The sequence below is a fragment of the Rhinatrema bivittatum genome, chromosome 1 (assembly GCF_901001135.1).
Source record: "Rhinatrema bivittatum chromosome 1, aRhiBiv1.1, whole genome shotgun sequence".
NCBI lineage: Eukaryota > Metazoa > Chordata > Amphibia > Gymnophiona > Rhinatrematidae > Rhinatrema > Rhinatrema bivittatum.
Window position 1 is genome coordinate 205,604,385 of NC_042615.1, and position 23,269 is coordinate 205,627,653.

General features: G+C 44.3%; 1 protein-coding gene across 2 annotated transcripts in view; it reads right to left on the reverse strand.

Moving 5' to 3' along the window:
• Window positions 1–23,269, reverse strand: part of LOC115085200 (proton channel OTOP1-like) — a 203,016-nt gene that overhangs the window by 107,163 nt on the left and 72,584 nt on the right. For both annotated transcript variants that reach the window (XM_029590931.1, XM_029590942.1), the window contains one exon: window positions 12,557–12,693. In XM_029590931.1, the coding sequence (XP_029446791.1) occupies window positions 12,557–12,693 (137 nt within the window). The remainder of the gene's footprint in view (window positions 1–12,556; window positions 12,694–23,269) is intronic.

Consider the following 23,269-nt stretch of genomic DNA (forward strand, 5'->3'; position numbering starts at 1 on the left):
AATTGTCCATTTAATCCTACTCTCTGTTTCTTGTCTTTTAGCCAGTTTGTAATCCACGAAAGGACATTGCCACCTATCCCATGACTTTTTTACTTTTCCTAGAAGCCTCTCATGAGGAACTTTGTCAAACGCCTTCTGAGCTAGGTAATTTCCTTTAGTGTCTTTCCTTTCCTTCCATCCAGGCCTAAATTCATTCTTTGATTTATAAACTCTTAGCCCAATTAAGAGGACAAGAGTCATTTGCACATCAAAGATCAATCAGGGATTTATCTAGAAGAAGGAAGTGACCTAACCCTTATCTTTTAGATTAATTGTCCCCTTGCATGTGATTGCCAATTAATTTTCAAAACATTACATAAATTTAAAGGACTCTGATTTTCACATCCCCACTCACATAGCAACCTAAATTAACTAGGAACTCAACAATACGAAGATGCAGAGAGCAGTCCACGAACGAGATTGGAGCCTTACAGCCTTTTGCACTGAGTGCCCCATGTATTATTCTCTACCAGCTGGTGAGAGGTTGTATGTGTGTGCATGGTACATAGAGCTCCTGGCTCTCAGAGAAAAAGAACTATCTCTAGAGGCTAGAGTGGAAGATCTGGAGAAGCTGAGGCAGACAGAGAGATACAATATATAGAGATCTTCAAGGACAACATAGTAGCCAAGTACTAACTCCAGTCCAGCAGCTCTATGCTACTTTGGAGGAACAAGGTCACCTGGTCAGAGAGCAATATGTTGGTGTAGCAGAGAGTGATCCTATAGCAAGGACTTGCTCTACAGGTGATGCATTGTCCTCTCACACAGAGGATGAGTTTCTAAGGATTAGTCCCCAAGAGAGAAGGGTTAGGTTGACCATCATAGCTGGTGATTCAATTATTAGGAATATAAATAGCAAGGTGTATGGTGGATGTGAAGATCACTTGGTAACATGCCTGCCTGGTGAAAAGGTGTTAGACCTCACAATTCACATAGATAAGATGTATTTATTTATTTCTAGATTTCATTATCCCTTATCTACAATTCTAGGTAATTTACCATAAACATACATAGTCAAATAAGCAATAATGGTAAAATAAAACATTAAAAATTAAAATAATAGGACACACAAACTTGTCTAATCCAATTATGTTGTGCTCGGGGATGGACCCTTGTTCTGGAGCAGTGGAGAATGGCTCCCTGGTAGGGACCAGGAAGCACCTGCCCCCAGGGGGAGGAGCACTGGAGGAGACAGAGGCTAGGATGAGCTTCACCACTGGAAGCCCACGATCCCCTCCCCGGGTGGAGCCCGTAGGGACCCGGGCCGCTTGGACTTAGGTGGGCTTCACAGGGTCTCCTGGAGAGGTAGTAGACAGGCGTGCCCACGAACAGCAAGGGAGCGCAGTTGGACTCGAGGCTGTAGGGCTGATGGAGCAAGGAGGACCAGAACACCGTAGGCGATGACAAGGCAAGGTACACTTTGTATATTTTTTAGAATGTGTTTTGATCCATAGTTTTATTTTATTTTTATTTTAGCTTTTCGTGAGACAGATATGTTGTAGATTTATATTTTAAATGAATTTGTTTTAGATGATGTTCCCCTTTTTATGCAAATGTAATAACCTATATTTGACTTATTATGTAAACCGACGTGATATGTACTGATATGAATGCCGGTATAATAAAATCATTAAATAAAATAAATAAATAAAGGGACAGAGCCAGAATCAGGAGGTGTGGTCAATCAGGCAGAGGTCAGAATCCGGGAGATAGTCCAAGGAGTAGTCTGAGGCAGAGGTCAGGTTCCGGAGGTCAGACAAGGTCACGAGGCAGGCAGCAGACAGGTCAAGGAACAGGCCGAGGTCAGTACCAGAGAGACAGTCTGAGGGTACTACCTGGGAGATGGATGGACAGACGCAGGAACAGAGGGACGCTGGAACAGTAAGATGCAGAAACAAGGCTTAGAACGCAGTGACAATCTAGCACACAATACAGTGCCGACCCGATTGCCAAGGCAAGGAAGTGCAGGCAGTGACTTCCTTAAGTAGTTCCTTCAATCAGGGTACACTGCGGAGCTAGGACCCGCCCCTGGCCCTACAAGAGGAGGATGCTGAACTCCGGTGTGAGGCCTGGTATGCCGCGGGATGTCGAGGCCTAAAAGTGCTCACAGCTGCCACTGGGGAGGCTGACCCAGGACCTGCAGCGGGGGCAGAGAGGTGAGCAGGCCCATGCAAGGGCTGGACGCATACAGGGCACGCAACAGTAACCCCCCCCCCCCCCCCGCCCCTTTTCTAGGCCTCCCTCTACGCGACCATGGTTTGTCAGGGTAAGTCCTATGGAAGGTCTTCAGGAGTTCCTTATCAAGGATGTTGTGGGAAGGTTCCCATGAGTTCTCCTCGGCCCCATAACCCTCCCAGGCTAGAAGGTACTCCCATGTCCCTCGACGCCAACGGACGTCGAGGACTTCTCTTACCTGAAGAGATGTGTCTGGTACAGCAGAGACCCATGGAGGAGAGGGCACTCTACATGAGGGCCAGGAGAGGACCAAGGGCTTCAACAAGGAAACATGGAACGTGTTATGGATGCCCATGGCACGCAGCAGTTAGAGCTGATACGATACTGCTCCCACTCTTCGAATCACTGGAAAGGGGGCCAATGTATTTGGGAGAAAGTGATGCAAGGGAAGTCTCAATCTTATGGGTCAGGTGCTCAGCCACACCTTCTGTCCAGGATGGAAGATTGGAGCGGGATGTCTATGGGCATCAGACGTACGCTTGGAACGTTCAGCGGACTGGGTAAGGCATTCTTTAACTCTGTTCCACACCTGACTAATGGTGTGGGCCATGGATTGCGCAGCTGGAGAAGGAACAGTCAGAGGAACTGGAAGTGGCAGCTGAAGTTGTCGTCCAAACACCACGGAGAATGGAGATACATCGGTGGCAGCAGCGACGTGTGACAGTTCTACCCAAGGTAGTAGATCAGACCAGTTGTCCTGCTGATCATTCACGTAGGAACAGAGGAATGTTTTAAGGTTCGGTTGGTCTTTTCAACTTGACCTTTGGCCTGTGGGTGGTAGGCTGACGTGAAACTCAAGGCAATGCTAAACTTTTTACATAGGGAGCGCCAGTACCTGGTGGCAAACTGTGGTCCTCTGTCAGATATAATTTCCTTTGGGAGTCCACAGAGACGGAAAATGTGCTTCAGAAACAACTTGGCTAATTCTGGGGCCGATAGAAGGCCTGGCAAGGGAATAAAGTGATCCATCTTTGAAAAATGGTCGATGATGATCCAGTTTACGGTATTGTTCTGGGACAGAGGCAGGTCTGGAATGAAGTCCGTTGAAATGCTGGACCATGGCTCAGTAGGTACTGGAAGTGGTTGGAGTAGGCCCCAAGGTCATCCAGTAGGTGGATTCTGTTGGGCACAGATGGGACATGAATCTACATAGTTATGACAGTCTTGCACCATGTTGGGCCACCAATAATACCTTCGTAACATCTCTAGGGTCCTGGCATGAGCCGAGTGTCATGCCAACTTGGAATCATGAGCCCATTTCAGAACTTGTTCACGTAATCTACATGGAACGACTGTTTTCCCAACTGGGACTGTAGTGGTCACAGCAAGGGATACACAGGCAGGGTCTATGATATATCTAGGAACGTCAGGAACATCTTCAGGTTCAAAGGATCTGGATAGTGCATCAGCACAGAGGTTCTTGGAAGCTGGGCAGTAACATAGAATGAAGTTGAACCATTCAATTAAGAGTGCCCATCGGGCTTGTCAAGGGTTCAAGAGTTGAGCTTCTTTAAGGTGCTCAAGATTCTTATGGTCAGTGAAAATGGTAAACTTGTCTTGCGCCCCTTCCAACCAGGGGCGCCACTCTTGGAGTGCCAACTTGACGGCAAGAAGTTCTCTGTCACCAACTATGTAACGTTGCTCTGTAGGAGAGAACTTGTATGAGTAGAATGAGAAAGGTATCAATTTACCCTTGGGAGAAAACTGGCTTAAGATGGCTCCTGCTCCAATTGCAGAGGTGTCGACTTCGACGAATGGGCATCTTGGGTCTGGATGCTGAAGACAAGGGCTGGAGCAGAATGCTTCCTTGAGCTTCTGAAAGGTGGCTTGTGCTTTGGGAGTCACACACGAGTGTTAGCCCCTTTCTTGGTCATGGTTGTGAGCGGGTAGGGTAGAATAATTGGCGATGAAGCTCCGATAATAATTGGTAAAGCCAAGGAAACATTGTAAGGCTTGTAGGCCTACTGGCTGGGGCCAGTCTTGGATCCCCTGGACTTTATCTGGGTCCATGGAGAAACCTCGAACAGATATGATGTACCCTAGGAAGAGTAAGCAATTTCGTTCAAAGAAGCACTTTTCTAACTTGGCATAAAGATCATTTTCTCTTAGGTGTTGGAGGACAAACTGAACATGATCTCGATGGGATTCAAGGTCTTTGGAAAAGATCAGAATGTTGTCAAGATATAAGACTATGAAGGACTACAAGAGGTCTCCGAGTATCTCATTCATGAAATGTTGAAAGACCACAGGGGCATTGCAAAGCCCAAAGGGCATCACTGTATATTCATAGTGACCATCCCTCATGTAGAATGCGGTTTTCCAGATATCTTCAGGTCAGATGCATACCAGATTGTATGTACCCCTCAGATCCAACTTGGTGAAGATCCATGCCCCATGAAGGTGGTCAAACAGCTCACTGATAAGGGGCAGGGGGTATCGGTCGTTGCGGGTTATGGCGTTGAGCCCTCTGTAGTCAATACAAGGGCGTAACCTGCCGTCCTTTTTCTTAACAAAGAAAAATCTTGCACCAGCAGGAGAATCAGAGGGACGAATGAACCCTTTTTCTAGGTTCTCTAATATACTCAGACATGGCTAGGGTTTCTGGGTGAGACAGTGGATAAGATCTGCCCTTGGGAGGCATTGTGCCCGGTAGAAGTTCTATGAGACAATTGAACTTGTGTAATGGAGGCAAGGTATCCGCCTTCTGCTTCGAGAAGACATCTTTGAAGTCAACATACTGATTAGGCAACCCAGAGAGGGTAGTAGACTTCAGTACAGGGACAACTGGAGATACTTGACATAGACATGTCTTCTGGCATTTGGAGTCCCACTGCAGGGACTGCCAATAGAACTGGGGTTCATGGACCTGGAGCCAGGGCAGCCCCAGGATATCAGGATGTGTAGAACATTTCAACCCACAGAAGGACATCTCCTCCTCATGGAGAGTGTCCATGGTAAGATGGACAGCCACTGTTTGATGGGTGATGATCCCTGGAAGAGTTCTCCTTGAATGGAGGTGATGCAAAGACTCACATCTAATGGCTGAAGAAGAATGCTCAGAAGCTTGGCAATGTTATCCATGATGAAACTGCCACTTGCTCTGGTATCGACAAGAGCAGTGGTGGCGAAGGAATGGGCCTCTATGCCCAGAGAGACAGGAAGCAGGCCAGTGACAGTAGTGCCTAAGCTCGGGACCCCCTGCCGCACTCAGGCATTGCAGTTTTCCAGATGGACTGGACAGAACTGCTGAGTATGTCCTGAAGTGCCACAGTAAAGGCAAAGACCCTCCTTCCTCCGACAGATGTTCGGTCAGCGACAGTCACCCATGGTTCACCTCTATAGGTTCCATCACGGAAGAGGGCGGTGGTGCTGGAGTCTTGGCAGGAGGGCTTAGGACACGCGTGGGACGCAGTGTAGGAGAGTGGGAATCCTTTACCTCTAGGCGCTTTTTCTGGATATGATGGTCGATCTTCCCGGTGAGGGAAATCAAGTCCTCTAGAGATGTGGGAGTCTCACGGACAGAGAGTTCATCTTTGAGAGTGCTGGAGAGTCCATCTAGGAAGACGGCTTGCAGACAATCTTCTTGCCACCTGAGCTCAGTAGCCAGGGTCCTGAACTCCACCATATACTCAGACAAGGCTCCGCGACCCTTGACAGAGGTGTAGTAGACTATGGCTGGCTACAGCCTGGTGGTCTGGATCTCCGAAGGTCTGCTTGAAGAGAGCAACAAACTAACTTGGAAAGTATGGGATCAGAGCGTTCCCATAAGGGAGAAGCCCATGCCAGAGCCTTCCCTTCCAGGCGGGAAAGGCTGAAGGTCTAGCGATTTCCTTCAGGAACAAGGAGGGTTGCAGTGCAAATTCCATGAAGCACTGATTGAGGAAGCCACGGCAGGAGCGTAGGTCCCCATTGTATCGAGGAGGTGCAGGAGTGCCAATGATGCTTTGGGTAGCATAGAGGCCGATAGGCCCATGGGATTGGCCAGAGCGGTATCTCATAGCTGGGAATGAAGCTCTTCCACTGAAGAGGCTAGTGCTTCCATAGCTTGGTGATGTTCTTTGACTGTGGCGGCCAAACCCGGTAGGCCCCTGGAGGCGAGAGACTCTGAGTCCATGGCCTTGGCAACCTGTTGCGCTTGGGGGTGTACTCTTATCCTGGAGCATCTGCCCCCAGGGGGTGGAGCACTGGAGGAGTCAGAGGCTAGGATGAGCTTCACCACTGGAAGCCCGCGGTCCCTCCGGGTGGAACCCGTAGGGACCCGGGCCACTTGGGACTTAGGTGGGCCTCGCAGGGTCTCCTGAAGAGGAAGTAGACAGGCATGCCCACGAACAGCAAGGGAGTGTGGTTGGACTCGAGGCTGTAGGTCTGATGGAGCAAGGAGGACCAGAACAGCATAGGCGATGACAAGGCAAGGGACAGAGCCAGAATCAGGAGGCGTGGTAAATCAGGCAGAGGTCAGATTCCGGAGGTCAGACGAGGTCACAAGGCAGGCAGCAGACAGAGAAGTCAAGGAACAGGCCGAGGTCAGTACCAGAGAGACAGTCCGAGGGTACTACCTGGGAGACGGATGGACAGACGCAGGAACAGAGGGACACTGGAACAGTAGGATGCAGGAAAAAGGCTTAGAACGCAGTGACAATCAAGCACACAATACAGTGCCGACCCGATTGCCAAGGCAAGGAAGTGCAGGCAGCGACTTTAAGTAGTTCCTTCAATCAGGCACTGCGGAGCTAGGACCTGCCCCTGGCTCTACAAGAGGCCGGGCAGTCCATGCGCGCGTGCATAGGGGCGTGGCCAATGCCACGGAAGACGCCGAACTCCGGCGTGAGGCCTGGTGCACAGTGGAAGGTCCGGCGACCGCCACCACGGGATGCCGAGTTCTGGAAGCGTTCGCAGCTGCCACTGGGGAGGCCGACCCGGGACCTGCAGAGGAGCCAGAGAGGTGAGCAGGCCCGTGTGCGGGCCGGACGCATGCGGAGCGCGCAACAAATTAATTATGAATGGTTTTTAAAAGTTATAACTGATAAGCCTGTGTAAATAGGCCTTTAGCATCTACCTAAAATCAATTAAGACTGTTTCTTTTTTTTCTTAACTGTTTAGATAATGCGTTCCACAATTTTGGTCCCTGAATACAAAAAAGATGATCCCTAGACTCTTCTAGATGAACAAATTTAAAGGAAGGAACATCTAGGTTCAACTTGAGATCCTGAGTGTTCTGTCTGGGCAAATCATCTTAAGAGAAGTATTCATACTATGAGGTGCAATGCCTTTCACTCCTTTGTATACTATCATTACAATTCTAAATTTAATCCGCCAGGCCACAGGAAGCCAATAATGTTTTAATAGATATGGAGCAATGTGAAAATAAGATGGAATTTGCTCTATTATTCTCATGGCAGAATTGTGTTCATATTGTAAAGCTCAAATGGCATTTTTTTGAATACCCAAATAAAGAACCCTATAGTAATCAATGGTGGACAAGGCTATTGAGTGAATCACCACTTTTGTCAGAAACATCTAAAAAGAGTCGAGTTCTTCTAAGTATCCATAGCTTAAAGTATGAGATTTGTACTACCTTTCTTATCTGAGGATGAAGTGATAGCTTGGTATCCATTATAAAATGCAGATTTTTTACTTTATCACTAATAGTAATCAATGTCCCATCAACATCTAAATTCCTTCAAAAATCCCATGTGGGATATCCTACAAGGTACAAAATTTATGTTTTTGACATATTCAAGACAAGTTTGATCTTTGTCAACCACTGATTCAAATACTTTAAGCAAACACATTTTCTGCAGGGCTTCACCTTTGGTCCCTCTCATGGGTACAAAGAACTTAATGTCAGCGAAAAGTAGATACCCAAATTCTAGATCAGCGATGGCATGACAGAGGCTAAATAGATATTAAATAAAATTGATGATAGAGAGCATCCTTGAGGAACACCCATTTTCAATTTGAAGGAGCTAGAGATGTCACCTGCAGATACCACCCTATAGCTGCGATCTTCAGGAAAAGACGTAAACCACTTTAAAACTACATCACCTACTCCAATTTCTCTTAAATGTTATAGCATAATTTTATGGTCAATTGTGCCAAATCCTGCTGAGAAATAGAGGACCAGAAAAAATTCAGTGCCTGAGTCAAGTCCACATCTGAAGACATCAAACAATGACAATAAGGTTTCTGTGCTATAGCCTACTCTGAAGCCAAATTGTTGAGAATCTAAATATGAGGGTAAATAAAAAATAGCAGTTTTAAGACAGGTTTTTTTGAGAACCCTAGTTATAAAAGGTAGATTTGAGATGGGTCTACTCTATAGTTGTTAACATTATCAGGGGGGAGTTTTGGTTTCTTTAGAACTGATTTGGCATAAGCCATTTTTAGGATGGTAGGGATGTTTCCTTCATTTAGGGAAAAATTCACTAATTGCAATAAAAAGGAGGCAATTTCTTCCTTCAGATATTTAAATATGTTAAAGCATTCACTTAGGGGGCAATAATTGGAATTTAGTTTCCCAATAACAGAACAATTTTCAGTAGGATTAGTTACCTCAAATGGAACCCATAACACAGGTAAAGATATAGTATTTTCAATTATTTCATTAATCACTTGTAGGACAGAGGTTAGTAAATCGACTTTATCAATAAATAAATGTCCTATTTTATCTAAATCTAAAGGATGTTTTAAACAATCAGGTTCCCTCCATGTGATTACATTTTTTAATAATGATGAAAAGTTCAAGGGCACGATAAATGGCGGAATTAATCCTGATTGAGAAAAAGGTGCATTTGGCCTCTGCCGTTTGATGCCTGTACATATTCATTTTAGAGAGGTAAATTTGCCTTTCAAGCTTCAACCAGCTCTTATGTCAGCAACGTTCTAGTTGATGTACCTTACATTTTAACTGTTCCTGATTTTGGGTAAACCATGGGGCTTTATATAATCTTTTGGGTAATACCTCTTTTTGGGTGCAATTACTTCTAGAGCAGAAATAAGTGAGGATTGCCAAAATGTAAATGCATTTGAAACATTGTCAGAGGATATTTCATAAAGCTTTGGTAGGAAAACACTATGTGCTTCAGTTTCAAATCTAATTTGCTTCTTTATTACACATTTTGAAATGTCTTTCTTAGGCCTGGATTTATCAAAATGCATTAAATATTGCATGTGATAGAAAAAGGGGTGTGTTTTATGGTAATAGGCAGTTTATTGCAATTTGACTAATACCTATGTGAAGTGCTAAGTTACTGCAAATTTTGATAGCATTTTTTCACTTTGAAATAGGTGCCAGAATTGTGGTATTTCCTACATACAACCACTTGGGGGGGGGGGGGGGGAGGGGAGAGAGAGAGAGATAGCACCTAGCCATAATGCCCTCACACTAGATAGGTATTTATATCTCTGTGGTAAGCCCACCTAGTAACTCTAGGTGAGGTTTAGGTATTAGTGTAGGGGTTAGGGGCCACTTTGACATTCAAAGTGAGACGTACGAACAGCACAGTGCTCTCTTGTGAAGATTTGATGACCTTCGGAGTGAGGAAACTCACCCAAAGATGATATTTGTGCAGTGTTCTCTCAACCTAGCTTGATGGACTCTCTACCTGTCTGCCCCCATATTCAATACTCTTTTTCTTTCTGTTTCTCTCTCCACATCTTTCCCTTGCTGCAGCCACACCATCAAAGCCATAGTTTTGCCATGAAATGTGTGCCTCTCCATTTTTACTTTATTTTGAGATATTTGTTTCAGATGCCTCCAGCAGATGAGAACATTTTTTTTTAATATACAGCAAAAGCCCCATTATCTGCCATGCATGGGGAATAGTTCATGTGGTTGACTGAATAAGGCAGGTTAACTGATATCCCTTTCCTTCCAACCCCATACAGCAGCCTACAGGAAGGGAGGGGATGACTTTGGAGTCAACACAGTACAGAGCAGAGCAAAGCTAATGTATTTTGTTCCCTAATCCAACCCCTCCCCTCCCTCTCCACCTGTCCCTTGCAAGGAACAGAAGGCATAGGGTTGAGGAAAGAGTGGACAGGGCCTAGAACGCAGCAAAGCAGAGGAAAGACACTGTGTGCCCTAATGTTGATAGCATTCTGTTTTAAACTTTCTTGGCAGTAATAAAAATATACCCACTGTTACATACTAGTTGGTTGAGTTTTTCTGTTGGTTGAGTGCTTGTCAAGGGGTGTGGACTACATTTAATTTGATGGTTATAGCTCGATTTATTGCAGTTTACTGCAAAAACTGATCACTTGCATAGCAAGGGGCAGATTTTCAAAGGCTACGCGGGGCTTTCAAAACTGGGTGGTCCAGGGGCGTGACGGCAGTCCGGGGGCATGTCCCGAGCCTCCTCCTTTCCGGCCGTGTTGGGGGTTCATGTGCCTCCGGCAGGCGTAAGAAATAAAATAAGGTGGGGGGGATTTAGGTAGGGCTGGGGGGTGGGATAGATAGGGGAAGGGAGGGGAAGGTGCGGAGCAGCCTTGGAAGAAACGGGGACAGCCATCGGGGCTCCCCTCGGGCTCGGCGCGCACATGTGTGCCCCCTTGCGCACGCCGAGCCCGGATTTTATAACAGGCGCGTGGCAGCGCATGCATGTTATAAAATCGGGCGTAGATTTGTTCACACCAGGTTGCACGAACAAATCTACGCCCGCGCAGAAGTTTTAAAATCTGCCCCCAAGTTACATAAATGAGTGTTATTCCACAAAAACTATAATCCCAAACTTTCTACGCAGCATTTTCTTATGAGAATTGGTGCAACAGTTACTTAATATATTACACAATAATGTTTTCATGGGAAGATTGTTTTAGCCTACAAAACATCAATTATCACTGTATATGTGTAGACACCCCCCCCCCCCCTTCCACCCCAATGAGCTAGTTTCTTCAGTCTGCTTGTATGATTACAAATTAATTTGTTGGCAACAATTAACCTCTGTTCCTAGACAATCCAAGCAGAATGTTTACTAAAACAAGCACCATTAACAGCTAAAAGATATTTTGTCCCCAGATGGCTACCCCATAAACTTTCAGAGGATTGAGGGTGGAGGAACCCTAAATTGGAACTGTCACTTCTTTTGTGGCATAAGGGGACAAGGCTTGAAGGGGCAGGGAATAATAAATGCAATCTTTTCACATTTATGAGTCACCAGGTGATCAGGGGTATGGGTTGGGGCTCCACATGGACCTCCTGGGCTGCTATCATGTTTTGTTACAGGCGAGAGGGATTGAAGTTCCTGGCTGTGGAAACATGTACAATATTCCTCACAAAAGTTTGCTACAGATGCTAATGAGCTCGAAACTCATTAGCATCCACGACAAACTTTTGCAAAAATGGACCTCTGATTCATGAAAAATGCCACAGGTTAATACATTGGCCCCCCTAGAATGTGAATCTCCCACTTCTGTGAGAAAGCCACTTCAGCTGGACTCTTTTTTTCAGTTACAGAATACAAATAAGAAATGCTGTTTTCCATTATAAAATCCAACATTAGAATACTAAAATAATTTGCATTCATACTATTGGTCAATGTGGTTTCTTTAGCTTAGCTGACGAAGTAGATTTTAAGCCCTCTGCTGACAGAAATACCTACTGCACTTGTATGTAACTCACCATGAGCTACCAAATACAAGGTGTAAGCAAAATGTATTTATTTTTATGTATTTGTGTTATATATATTCTGCCTTTCAGGCACTTCAAAGCAGATTGCCTTCAGGTACTGTAAGTATGCCCCTATTCCCAGAGGGCTTACAATTTAAATAAATAAATGATGCAAGCTAAAGCCCTAATTATGCTTCCTTGTTTGAGTGCATGTCGCCAGTGTGAAAAGATTTTATGTGAAAAAAAAGCCAGAACTAGTCAATCATATTACTGTAGTTTATTTAACTTTTAAGGTCATGTTCAGTGTGTTTGTGCAGAGACAATGCAGCTGTAGAAAAGAGATTACATCAATTCATTCAGCATATTTGAATGGATGACAATTGTCAAAACATAGGAGCATTGTGTTCCTTATTACAAATGAAGTATCAAGGAGAAAAGCTAGAAAGTAAACTAAAATGTATTTCATTCTTGCCTTTTCACTTAATAAATTAGAATGAATTAATCGTTTTTTAAAAGGCATCAATAATATCAGTCCTTATTGAGATAATCAGGAAAATATGGTATGAAAATTCAGATTTAAATCTTTAAAAACATATTGGTTGGATTGCCATATAATGCGGAGTTAGAAAGGTTGTACATTCTGACAAAAAATAGAAATAAAATAAAGGGTCCCACCTGTAGAAGAGTATGTACTGAATGAGTGACTGGGAACACGCTTTCAGCTACTGATACGCACTCTGAATAGCCAACAAAATATCCAATTTTAAAAGCATCCAAAATTAAAGTAATTGCTGCAAATAAGGTTATTCCACCTAATAATATAGAAAAAAATGAAATATGTTAATATGCAGGAACACGCCTTCTGAAAAAGATCATGCTATGGACAGTCTAAATCAATTACAAATTGTTTATCTGAGAACAAAGACTTTATATTTAAAATGGGATCTTCCTTACACTTAAAAATCAATGATGTGTTGCAGAAGGCTCACACTGAGCTGGTTCTGCCTATACAGCCACCCTGTATGAACCATTACTTTGCTGTCCCAAGTGTTAGTGGTGATAGAAGTCAGAAAGCATTGTGTCTCTGAGCCAGTGTATGCGAGCAGGTTCTACAGTAGCCCTGCCTTCTGCATTGATTTTCTTATTAAACAGGAATCCCTGCATGCATAAGGAGGTGGTAAGAACCACTGACGAATTTGTGAGCAGGTGCCGGTTCACAGGTACCATTTCCATGACTTCTGCTGCCACCAAGAGAAACCTCTAGGTGAAACAGAGCAGCTCTCCAAGCTGCTGCACTAACTGCGACATTTAGGCACAATGGTTCAAGATGAGCAGGTGCCTAGATCCACTTTCCCAGACTTGGAGACACCAGAGGTGAGAAGGTTTGAGCCCAGCACATTCACTATTGTGAAACCCACCCATCTCAAACATTTATTTAACATATTTATTAAATGTTTCCCCATCCTAGGGAAACCATCTAAAGTAGAGTACAATAAAATCTGACAAAGTCAATACTTTAAAAAACCCCACAATTGAGCAGCCATGGGAGAAACTGAATAATTAACCTGTTGCCACATAATTTACAAACTCGCCACACAATCAGCATTCCCGAAACTTCTCCAACTCTTAATTTGATCATCTGAAGAAGCTACAGGTTGTCAACCTTCACTCTCAGTTATCTGTCTCTTTGCTCCTGCTCCAGCCCTCCCCTTACAAACAGCTTGCAGAAAACAGGAAGGATGGGGGTGAGGCTGAAGTTGAAGCAAACAGAGCAGATGAAAGAAGAGGAACTCTACTCCGTAGTCCAGCCCCTTTCCTCCTGTTGCATTCCCCATCCTGTCCTGAAGAAAACAGGATGGGAGGACAGAGAAAGCTGTCAAAATGTTTGATCTATGAATGATTTCTTAAATCAAACCAAAGATTATATCATTCCTGGAGAAAGTTATGTCCCTTAAATAGAGTTTCCTCTTTATACAAAGGTTCCAGCACATCCATATGTGGCCAGCCATACACCAGCTACAAAAACTCATGTGTTTTTGGAAGCCTGTAACTGCTGGTGTCTAACAGCTGGCAGAGAAGACATTAATTTCAATTCATAGAAGCCTTTCAAACTTGTGCTCATTTTAAAACCTTTTTATTTGCTACCATGTGCACATATCTTTCTATGTAATTAACAGTGTGACAAACGGTTGATGTGGAGGACATTTTCAGCCTATATAAGCTCATATACTCAACAACTAGAGCTTTCTCAAGGAAATATAAAAAGGATGGTTGCACTATTTTAATTCAAAACAAAAGTGATATTTCACAGTTGCAAGCTTGATAAATTGTTGATTTATGTTTTTGGTAAATTTTATGTTTGTGCAACCCTTACTGTGAATTTTCACTCAGACATGCTAATAAAAGCAAGGACCCTTTAAGACTTCACACTAGGGATCTCGTCTGCCTGAGAGTTAGTTGATCCATCAGACAAGCAGAGGAGTGCAGTGGAGGTCATTTACAGGGCTATCTGAACACTGAATAAAAAGACTATGGAAGGACCCTAATATTATTTATTTGAAAAAAAGGTGAGTGGCTTATCTATGCTGTATTGTAGATTAAAAGCTGATGGTACTTGCTTAACCAGTGACATAATTACATTTGCTGTGAATAGGTTTCAGTGGTCAAGCATTTCTGTCAACTGCAGTGTTGTCATTGAACTAACACATCTGTTATTAATTCTTTATTTCTATTGTCTTACATTGCTCCATATAAGAAAAATATGGGTTAAAATGCATAATGTATTAAATTGCAATGTACTGTAAAATAATTTAACTTGAATGTCTAGAGTTAAGGTATTCATGCATGAAAACCTTCACATATATATTAATATGCAATTAATGTAAATACAATTACAAAAGATGTTACTGTAAGGAGTGGAAAGACCTCAGAGCCTCACTACCTGTTCGAAGTAGAATATTGTGGTATTTTATGAGGTATTTTAATCATTGGTCTTAAGCAACCACCTCACTTAATTTTATTCCAAAAACAATTTTTTGTTGCTTTTTTTCTTTTTGTTAAAATATCTATAGTCAACTAGGCTCCTGTATTTCCTGGCTCCAACATGCACCAGTTAATCTACAGTGTTTGAATTGGTGGTAACAACCGCTGACACAAATATCAGAGTTATAGAGCTAGTACATGTATGAAGAAACATAGAAACATAGAAATGACGGCAGAAGAAGACCAAACGGCCCATCCAGTCTGCCCAGTAAGCTTCACACATTTTTTTTCTCATACTTATCTGTTTCTCTTAGCTCTTTGGTTCTATTTCCCTTCCACCCCCACCATTAATGTAGAGAGCAGTGATGGAGCTGCATCCAAGTGAAATATCAAGCTTGATTAGTTAGGGTTAGTAGGGGTAGTAACAGCCACAATAAGCAAGCTACACCCATGCTTATTTGTTTTACCCAGACTCTCAGGTCTATCCAGTACCGAGCGGTAGGAAGAGCTGCGTTAGTGCCCGGCGCACCCGCAGTTGCCGCACGCACAGTGCAGCTCACCTACCGCTCGATCCTGAACTATAATTTTATGTAAATGTAAACCGCGTCGATGAAGCGTTAGGCCCGCGCAACCCATTTTACTGGATAGAGCGCCTATACAGTATCCTGGGTGCGCGGGCCCAACGCCTCACGCCATGCTGGTATCTGTCATTTCAAATGTCATTTGAAATGACAGATACCAGGAAGTCGGGACTGCCAGTCCCCCCTCCCCTCCTCCCGAAGCAGGGCACGAAAAGCAGCCTTGCTCCGGGAGGAGGGGAGAAGGGACTGGCAGTACGAAGCGACTCACTTTCTGCACCCCCCTCCAGACATCGGACGACCTCTCCTGCCTCCAGCTGCTCGCAAAGATGGACGCCTGCAAAAAGTAAGTCGCTTCGCTGCTTCACACTGTCAGCGTCTCCCCCTCCCTCAGCAAGGCCGCTTTTCGCGCCCTGCTTCTGAAATAGACCCAGATTCAGATAAGTGGTTTTTCTTTTTTTAAAGAAATCATGAAGTTTCAAGCCCACTTGGATACCAATTCACATGCCATGCTGTGTACTTGTTGACTATAGATTTTTTTAACAAAGAAAAAAGCGACAAATTATTTTTGGAATAAAATTAAGTGAGGTGGTTGCTTAAGACTAATGATTAAAATACCTCATAAAATACCACAATGTTAGAATAGGTATTGAGGCTCTGAGGTCTTTCCACTCCTTACAGTAACATCTTTTGTAATCATGTTTACACTAATTGCATATTAATATATATGTGAAGGTTTTCATGCATGAATTGATTTTTTGGCATCTTCACATTTACCTGCCTTTTGTTAGAGAGTTAATGTTCCATCAAACAGAGGAGTGCAGTCAAAGTCATTCACTTAGCTCTGAAAGAGAGACTGTAGAGGGACCCTAATAATAATAATGTTGTTTGAAAAAAAAAAAAAAAAAAAGGATATCTTTGAGTTGCTGAGAAGCAAACAAGCTGCAAGAGATACAACTGCCTATCCCCACTGCTGTTTGAAGTTTCAGTCCTGCAGGAAGCAATTCCACCTGGAGACAGTTGGAATGTATTTTTAAAACCTTCCACACACACAAAGCCAAATTAAACTATTCACCTCCAAAGCCAAGGAATTGAGCTCAACAACATATAGGATTGTAAATTTAAATAATCCAGTGCTAGTACAGTGCTCTGTTACATTTTGCGGAAGCAGTTATGTTAATTCATGCATATTTGTACTAATGTGAAGGTTACTTTTTCCCTGATTGCCTCAATAAAATCTCATCTGTTGCAATTCCTTTACTGTATTGAGTTTTGTATTGTTAACGAGTGCTCTACTCATTGAGGCTAGATATTTTAAAAAAGTAGTACAGAAAAGCATTTTTTTTCTGCTTTTCTGTACTTCTTTTACCTGCGCTCAGCTATTAACGCCTGCTCCAGGCAGGTATTAATAGATGCACATTTATTGCTCAGCTGAGACACACATTTATCTCTTTGCATGCGGAGTGAATGAGAAATAAGCTCATTCACATGCATTTGCATTGACGAGCGCTCTCTCATTCTCTCTGCGGACACGCATTAAGTATCGGCTGAGAGCACTTTACTGATCGGCCCCTTATTGTCTCCATTCCTCCAGAAGCCAGCTCCTCTTCTGCTGAAGAAGCCCTGCTACTCTAGATCCTCTCTCCTCCTTTCTGCTGCATGTTCTCATCTTCTTCTTTATTACATTCCTCCTCTCCATCGTTCTCACTCCCCACTTCTCCCCTTTCTTTCTCTCGTGTTCTTTCCTCTTCTCTGTCCTCTTCCCCATTTCCTAGATACCACCTCTCTGCTGATCTTCTTCCCCCCCTTTTCACTCCCTTCTTTCTACATTCCTCATATCTGCGGTGCTCTCTCCCCTTTCCCCTTCTCCATTCTCCAAACCTCTCCCTCTGTGCTAGTCTTCCTCTCTCCCCATTCCTAAAATTCTTCCTCTTTGCTGATCTCTCTTCTTTTCCTTTTCTTCCCTCCTCCTCTTTGCTCTCGCTCCCTTGTTCTTTTTTATTCTTTTCCTTTCCCTATTCACTCCTTTGCTGCTTTGCCACCCAGTTATCTCTCATCAACCTTCCCTTCCTCCTATCTGCTATGCTCTACTGTCTCCTCTTCCCCTTTTTGCTGGGCTGCCTCCCATCGTCTCACCTCCTCTCCTATTCATCCCCTTCCTTCCTTTCTCCTAAGCTCCCTCCTCTTCTTCTCTCCTCCCTCTTTTCTCTGTTCTCTTTCCCTCTTCTGTCTGCTTTTTCCTTGCCTTTCCTCCTTTTGTCTTTCCTCTGTCAGCCTCACCTTCTCCTGTGTGCCAGCAACAGCAGCGACTTGAGCACGTGGCTTCATTCTCCTGCCTCCCCCATCTAACCGAGAAAGCAGGAGATGAGCAGCAGTCTGCTCTGCTTGCTAATCACCATCAGCACGAGATGCAGAAAGTATTCTTCCTATCCCAGTGCTACCCTTCCCCAGAAGTTGCCCCACCCTCCTGCAAATGCAAAGGTTTCACCCCCGGTTGTTCCAGTCCTAGGTTCACATGAGAACCCCAGCTGAGCAGCCTGATCCAAACATCAGTCTAATGTTGAAAGCATCATCTATAGCAGAAGCAAAGTATCTTTCCAATGCATATTGATGATGCCATTCCCTCTCCAATCATGCAAGGTAAATTAGTGCAAGCAGGAGATAATTTGCTCCAAGGAGTTTGTAGCCCTGTTGTCTCACTTGCTGCTTTCACTATAAGGCCAGCGACAGCGCAGTTTGAGCTCCCCAACAGTTTTCTGGCAGAGGCAGCTGTCAAAAAAGATTTTTAGAGGGTGGTGGGATAGCAGGAAGAACAAAGCAAAGAAGAGGGAAAGAACATAAGATAAGCTGGAGGAAAAAGAAAAGAATGTGGAGGAAAGATTGTGAGTGGGCACAGAATGGAGAGCAGAGTAACTGGGAGGTGGAGAATAAAACTAAGAGGTGTTACAGCAAACACGCTTTTCAGTTCTTTGGTGAGACTCTTGGGCTGTTTTCCCTTTCTCCCAGCTGCATAGGCAACTATAGGTCCTATAGCAACAGGTCAGGCAACACTGCACAAGGATGTCATATTTTGCATAGCCATATAGAGGGCAATGATCAAAGGGATTTCCATAAAAAAAAACACTAATTTACCTTTGAAAATGGTCTCTTTGATTATTTGCAAACCCTTTACACATGTGTAAAATTATGGGCACGTCAACAATGCACATACTTTTATCCACTTATTTGGTAGGTATTCCTGAGGGTGGGGTTAGGTTGGGAGAGAATTATGCATGATTTTGAATATTCAAAAATATACAGTACATGTTTTTCCTAAAAAAAAAAAAAAAAAGCAAGCCCAAATTTCTACAGGTACTTTTGGAGGAGCAATAATCAAAGCCAAACTACTGGCCTCTAGTTTTGATCATTTATGCCATATTATCTACATTGTACATACATGTAAGGGTGTCACCAAAATGTCCCTTAAAATATACAGAGTCTTCACAAATGCTGGAGGTATAACATCAGACAGAATAGGAGTCTATTGTCGTGATGGATCTCCCAAGAAAGAGCCCTTTGCATCACTAAGATGTCCCCTGGAGAGGATTCTGGGTGAGGAAACTGCTTAACCTCTACTTGGTTTCTAGTTTTAAGAATATAAGAAGTAGGGATGTGAATCGTGTCCTCGATCGTCTTAACGATCGATTTCGGCTGGGAGGGGGAGGGAATCGTATTGTTGCCGTTTGGGGGGGTAAAATATCGTGAAAAATCGAAAAATCGCAAAACCGGCACATTAAAACCCCCTAAAACCCACCCCCGACCCTTTAAATTAAATCCCCCACCCTCCCGAACCCCCCCCAAATGACTTAAATAACCTGCGGGTCCAGCGGCGGTCCGGAACGGCAGCGGTCCGGAACGGGCTCCTGCTCCTGAATCTTGTTGTCTTCAGCCGGCGCCATTTTCCAAAATGGCGCCGAAAAATGGCGGCGGCCATAGACGAACACGATTGGACGGCAGGAGGTCCTTCCGGACCCCCGCTGGACTTTTGGCAAGTCTCGTGGGGGTCAGGAGGCCCCCCACAAGCTGGCCAAAAGTTCCTGGAGGTCCAGCGGGGGTCAGGGAGCGATTTCCCGCCGCGAATCGTTTTCATACGGAAAATGGCGCCGGCAGGAGATCGACTGCAGGAGGTCGTTCAGCGAGGGTTCCGGCGCCTCGCTGAACAACCTCCTGCAGTCGATCTCCTGCCGGCGCCATTTTCCGTACGAAAACGATTCGCGGCAGGAAATCGCTCCCTGACCCCCGCTGGACCTCCAGGAACTTTTGGCCAGCTTGTGGGGGGCCTCCTGACCCCCACGAGACTTGCCAAAAGTCCAGCGGGGGTCCGGAAGGACCTCCTGCCGTCCAATCGTGTTCGTCTATGGCCGCCGCCATTTTGGAAAATGGCGCCGGCTGAAGACAACAAGATGCAGGAGCCCGTTCCGGACCGCTGCCGTTCCGGACCGCCGCTGGACCCGCAGGTTATTTAAGTCATTGGGGGGGGGGTTCGGGAGGGTGGGGGATTTAATTTAAAGGGTCGGGGGTGGGTTTTAGGGGGTTTTAGTGTGCCGGCTCACGATTCTAACGATTTATAACGATAAATCGTTAGAATCTCTATTGTATTGTGTTCCATAACGGTTTAAGACGATATTAAAATTATCGGACGATAATTTTAATCGTCCTAAAACGATTCACATCCCTAATAAGAAGTGTCATGCTGGGCCAGACTAAAGGTCCATGGAACCCAACATCTTATCTTTGACAGTAGCCAATCTCTAAAAATAGATTAAGTCTCTTCCTGTTCACTCCCTATGTCAAGTGATGGGTCATCCTGAGTCATCAGGCTAATAACTCTTTATGGACTTTTCTTCCTTGATCTTGTCAAAACCTTTTTTAAATCCAACCATGCTAGTTGCCTTGACCACACCCTTTGGCAACAAACGGCCAAACTTTAAATCGGCCACGCGCGCAGATCTCATCACTTATGCGTGTGGTCGGGCTCTGCGTGTGCTGCATGCATTTTCAAAAGGGCCCGGCCACGCGTGTGACAATATGCGCATAATTGCCGGGCCCTGAAAAGTGGCTGTTAGCCGTTGTCCCGGGGAAGCATGCACCAGCAGTTGGCCAGCACCCAAACTACTTGTGCTCCAGGGGGAGCAGTAAGTAGTAAAACAAAAAAATTGTAAGTTTTTTTGGGATAGATTAAGGGGGTGGGGAGGAGAGGGGAAGAAGGAGGGAGTTTAGGTAGGGGGGGTAGGGAACAGGGGAAGGCCCTATTTCGTCGCCGCACATAATCCACTAAAATCCTCTCCTGCGTGCGCCACCCGCATATGCGTGCACTGTTTTTAAAATCTGGCACGCATGTGCACGCAGCCCACGGATTTTATAACATGTGTGTGCCGGCGCATACGTTATAAAATCAGCACATCCATGTGTGCGCACCAGGAAGCGCAAGCGCACATTATAAAATCTATCTACTCCAAATTCCACAGTTTGATTGTATTGAATGAAAAAATACTTTTCACAGTTGGTTTTAAATCTGGTGCCTTTTAACTTAAAGGAGTGTCCCCCTAATCCTAGTATTATTTGAAAGGATAAATAACCTTTCCCTATCTACCTCTTCTACCCCACTCATTATTTTGAGGACCTCAATCATGTCCCCTTTCAATTGTCTCTTCTCTAAGCTGAACAGCCCTAATCTATTTAGCCTTTCTTCATAAGGAAGCCGTTGTAACCCGTTAACCATTTTTATTGCCTTTCTCTGCACCTTAAGATGGGATGACCAGAACTGCACACAGTACTCAAAGTGTGGCACCATTGAGCTAAACAGAGGCCTTTTGATGTTTTCCATTTTATTCCCCATTCCTTTCTGAATAGTTCCTAGCATTCTTTTGGCTTTTTTTGTCTGCCGCCACACACACTGAGCTTAGAATTTCAATGCACTGTTGACAATGACTCCTAGATCCTTTTCCTGGATGGCTGTTCCTAAGGCATTTCCTAAGGCAGAACTCATCATCATGTATCTAAAATTAGGCTTATCTTTCCTTGTGTGCATCACTTTGCACTTGTCAACATTACATTTCATCTGTCGTTTAGGTGTGCAGTTCTCCAGTCTCACAAGATCTTTCTGTAGTTCTCACAATCTGCCTGTGTTTTAACAACCCTGAATTTTTTTTTGTGTAATTGCAAATATGATCACTTAACTCTTTGCTTCTCTTTCTAGATCATTAAATCAATAAGTTGAACAGCAGTTGTCCCAGGACAGATCCCTGGGACACTGAGAAAAATGACCATTAAATCCTACTCCTTGTTTCCCGTCTTTTAACCAGTTACTGATCCACAGAGAGAGACAGCGCCTCCTATCCTGTGACTTTTTAGTTTACTGAGGAGTCCCTTATGAGGGACTTTTTCATACACCTTCTGGGTCTCCAAATATACTATGTTAATCTGCTCTTCATTATCCATATGCTTGTTTTATATTTTCAAAGAGTTCTAACAGGTTAGTAAACCATGACCTGCCTTTCCTAAATCCATACTGGCTCTTTCCTATTAAACCATGTTTACCAGTGCTTTTATTCTTACAGTTTTACCAAGCACTGAAATGTATCTATTTATTTAAAGAATTTATATATGTCAGATTTTCCAAGAGTCTAAATGGCTTAAAAATAAACAAATGCATAAATTGCAAACATCAGTCACAAATGATGAGTAAAAATAATAATTTTAAAACAATTATAATTTAGGCCTGGATTTATCAAAATGCACTAAATATTGCATGTCATAGGAAAAGGGGTGTGTTTTATGGTAAGAGGTAGTTTACTGCAATTTGTGCTAATACCTATGTGAAGTGCTAACTGTTTTGCACTTTGTGATAAGTGCCAGAATTGTTGTATTTCTTACATACAACCACTGGGGGGACTATGCTTAGCAGTTTTAAGCTCCTGGAGAGCCAGCCTAGCTGTCAGGGCCCTTCTACAACCACAGGAGGGAGGGAGGGAGAGAGAGAGAGAGAGAGAGAGAGCCATAATGCCCTCACACTAGACAGGTATTTATATCTCTATGGAAGGCCCACCTAGTAACTCGAGGTGAGGGTTAGTTATTAGTGTAGGGGTTAGGGGCCACTTTGACATTCAAAGTGAGACGTACAAACAGAATAGTGCTCTGCTCTCTTGTGAAGATTTGATGACCTTTGGAGTGAGGAAACTCACCCAAAGATGATCAAGCTAGGTTATCTCAACCTAGCTTGATATTCAAGCTAGGTTGAGATAACATGCACAAATCTCATCTTTGGGTGAGTTTCCTCACTCCGAAGGTCATCAAATCTTCACAAGAGAGCACTGTTCTGTTCTTTCTTTTTTATTTTTTAAACTGATGCCGTGCACTGGGGTTGTGCTAGAGTTAATTAACTCCAGTACTTTCACCCCAGCACACAGCACCATTTTGATGTACGGCAATGAGGACTGCATTGATGGAGATGCGTGGCCTGGGCCCCAGGCCAGATCTGGGCTCCGAGGCACAGGTGTCTGGACCCAGCCTCTGGGCTGGGCTCCGGTGTTGAGCTTGGGCCAAGGCCCAGGTATCAGGACCCAGCTTGGCCTTCAGATACCCAACGGATCAGGTAAGTAATTGACCGAGGGGCTCTGGTCTTGGCCAAAGCCCCGGTGTTGGCCAGGGCCTATCATGCTCAGGACTAGGCTGTGGTCTCTGCTTTGGGCCTCAGCCTATGCCCTAGGTGAGGCTCTAGCTTCGGGCCTAGGTTTAGGCCTAAGCCGAGGTGCCAGCATCATGCTTGGGTATAGACTCTAGATGAGGC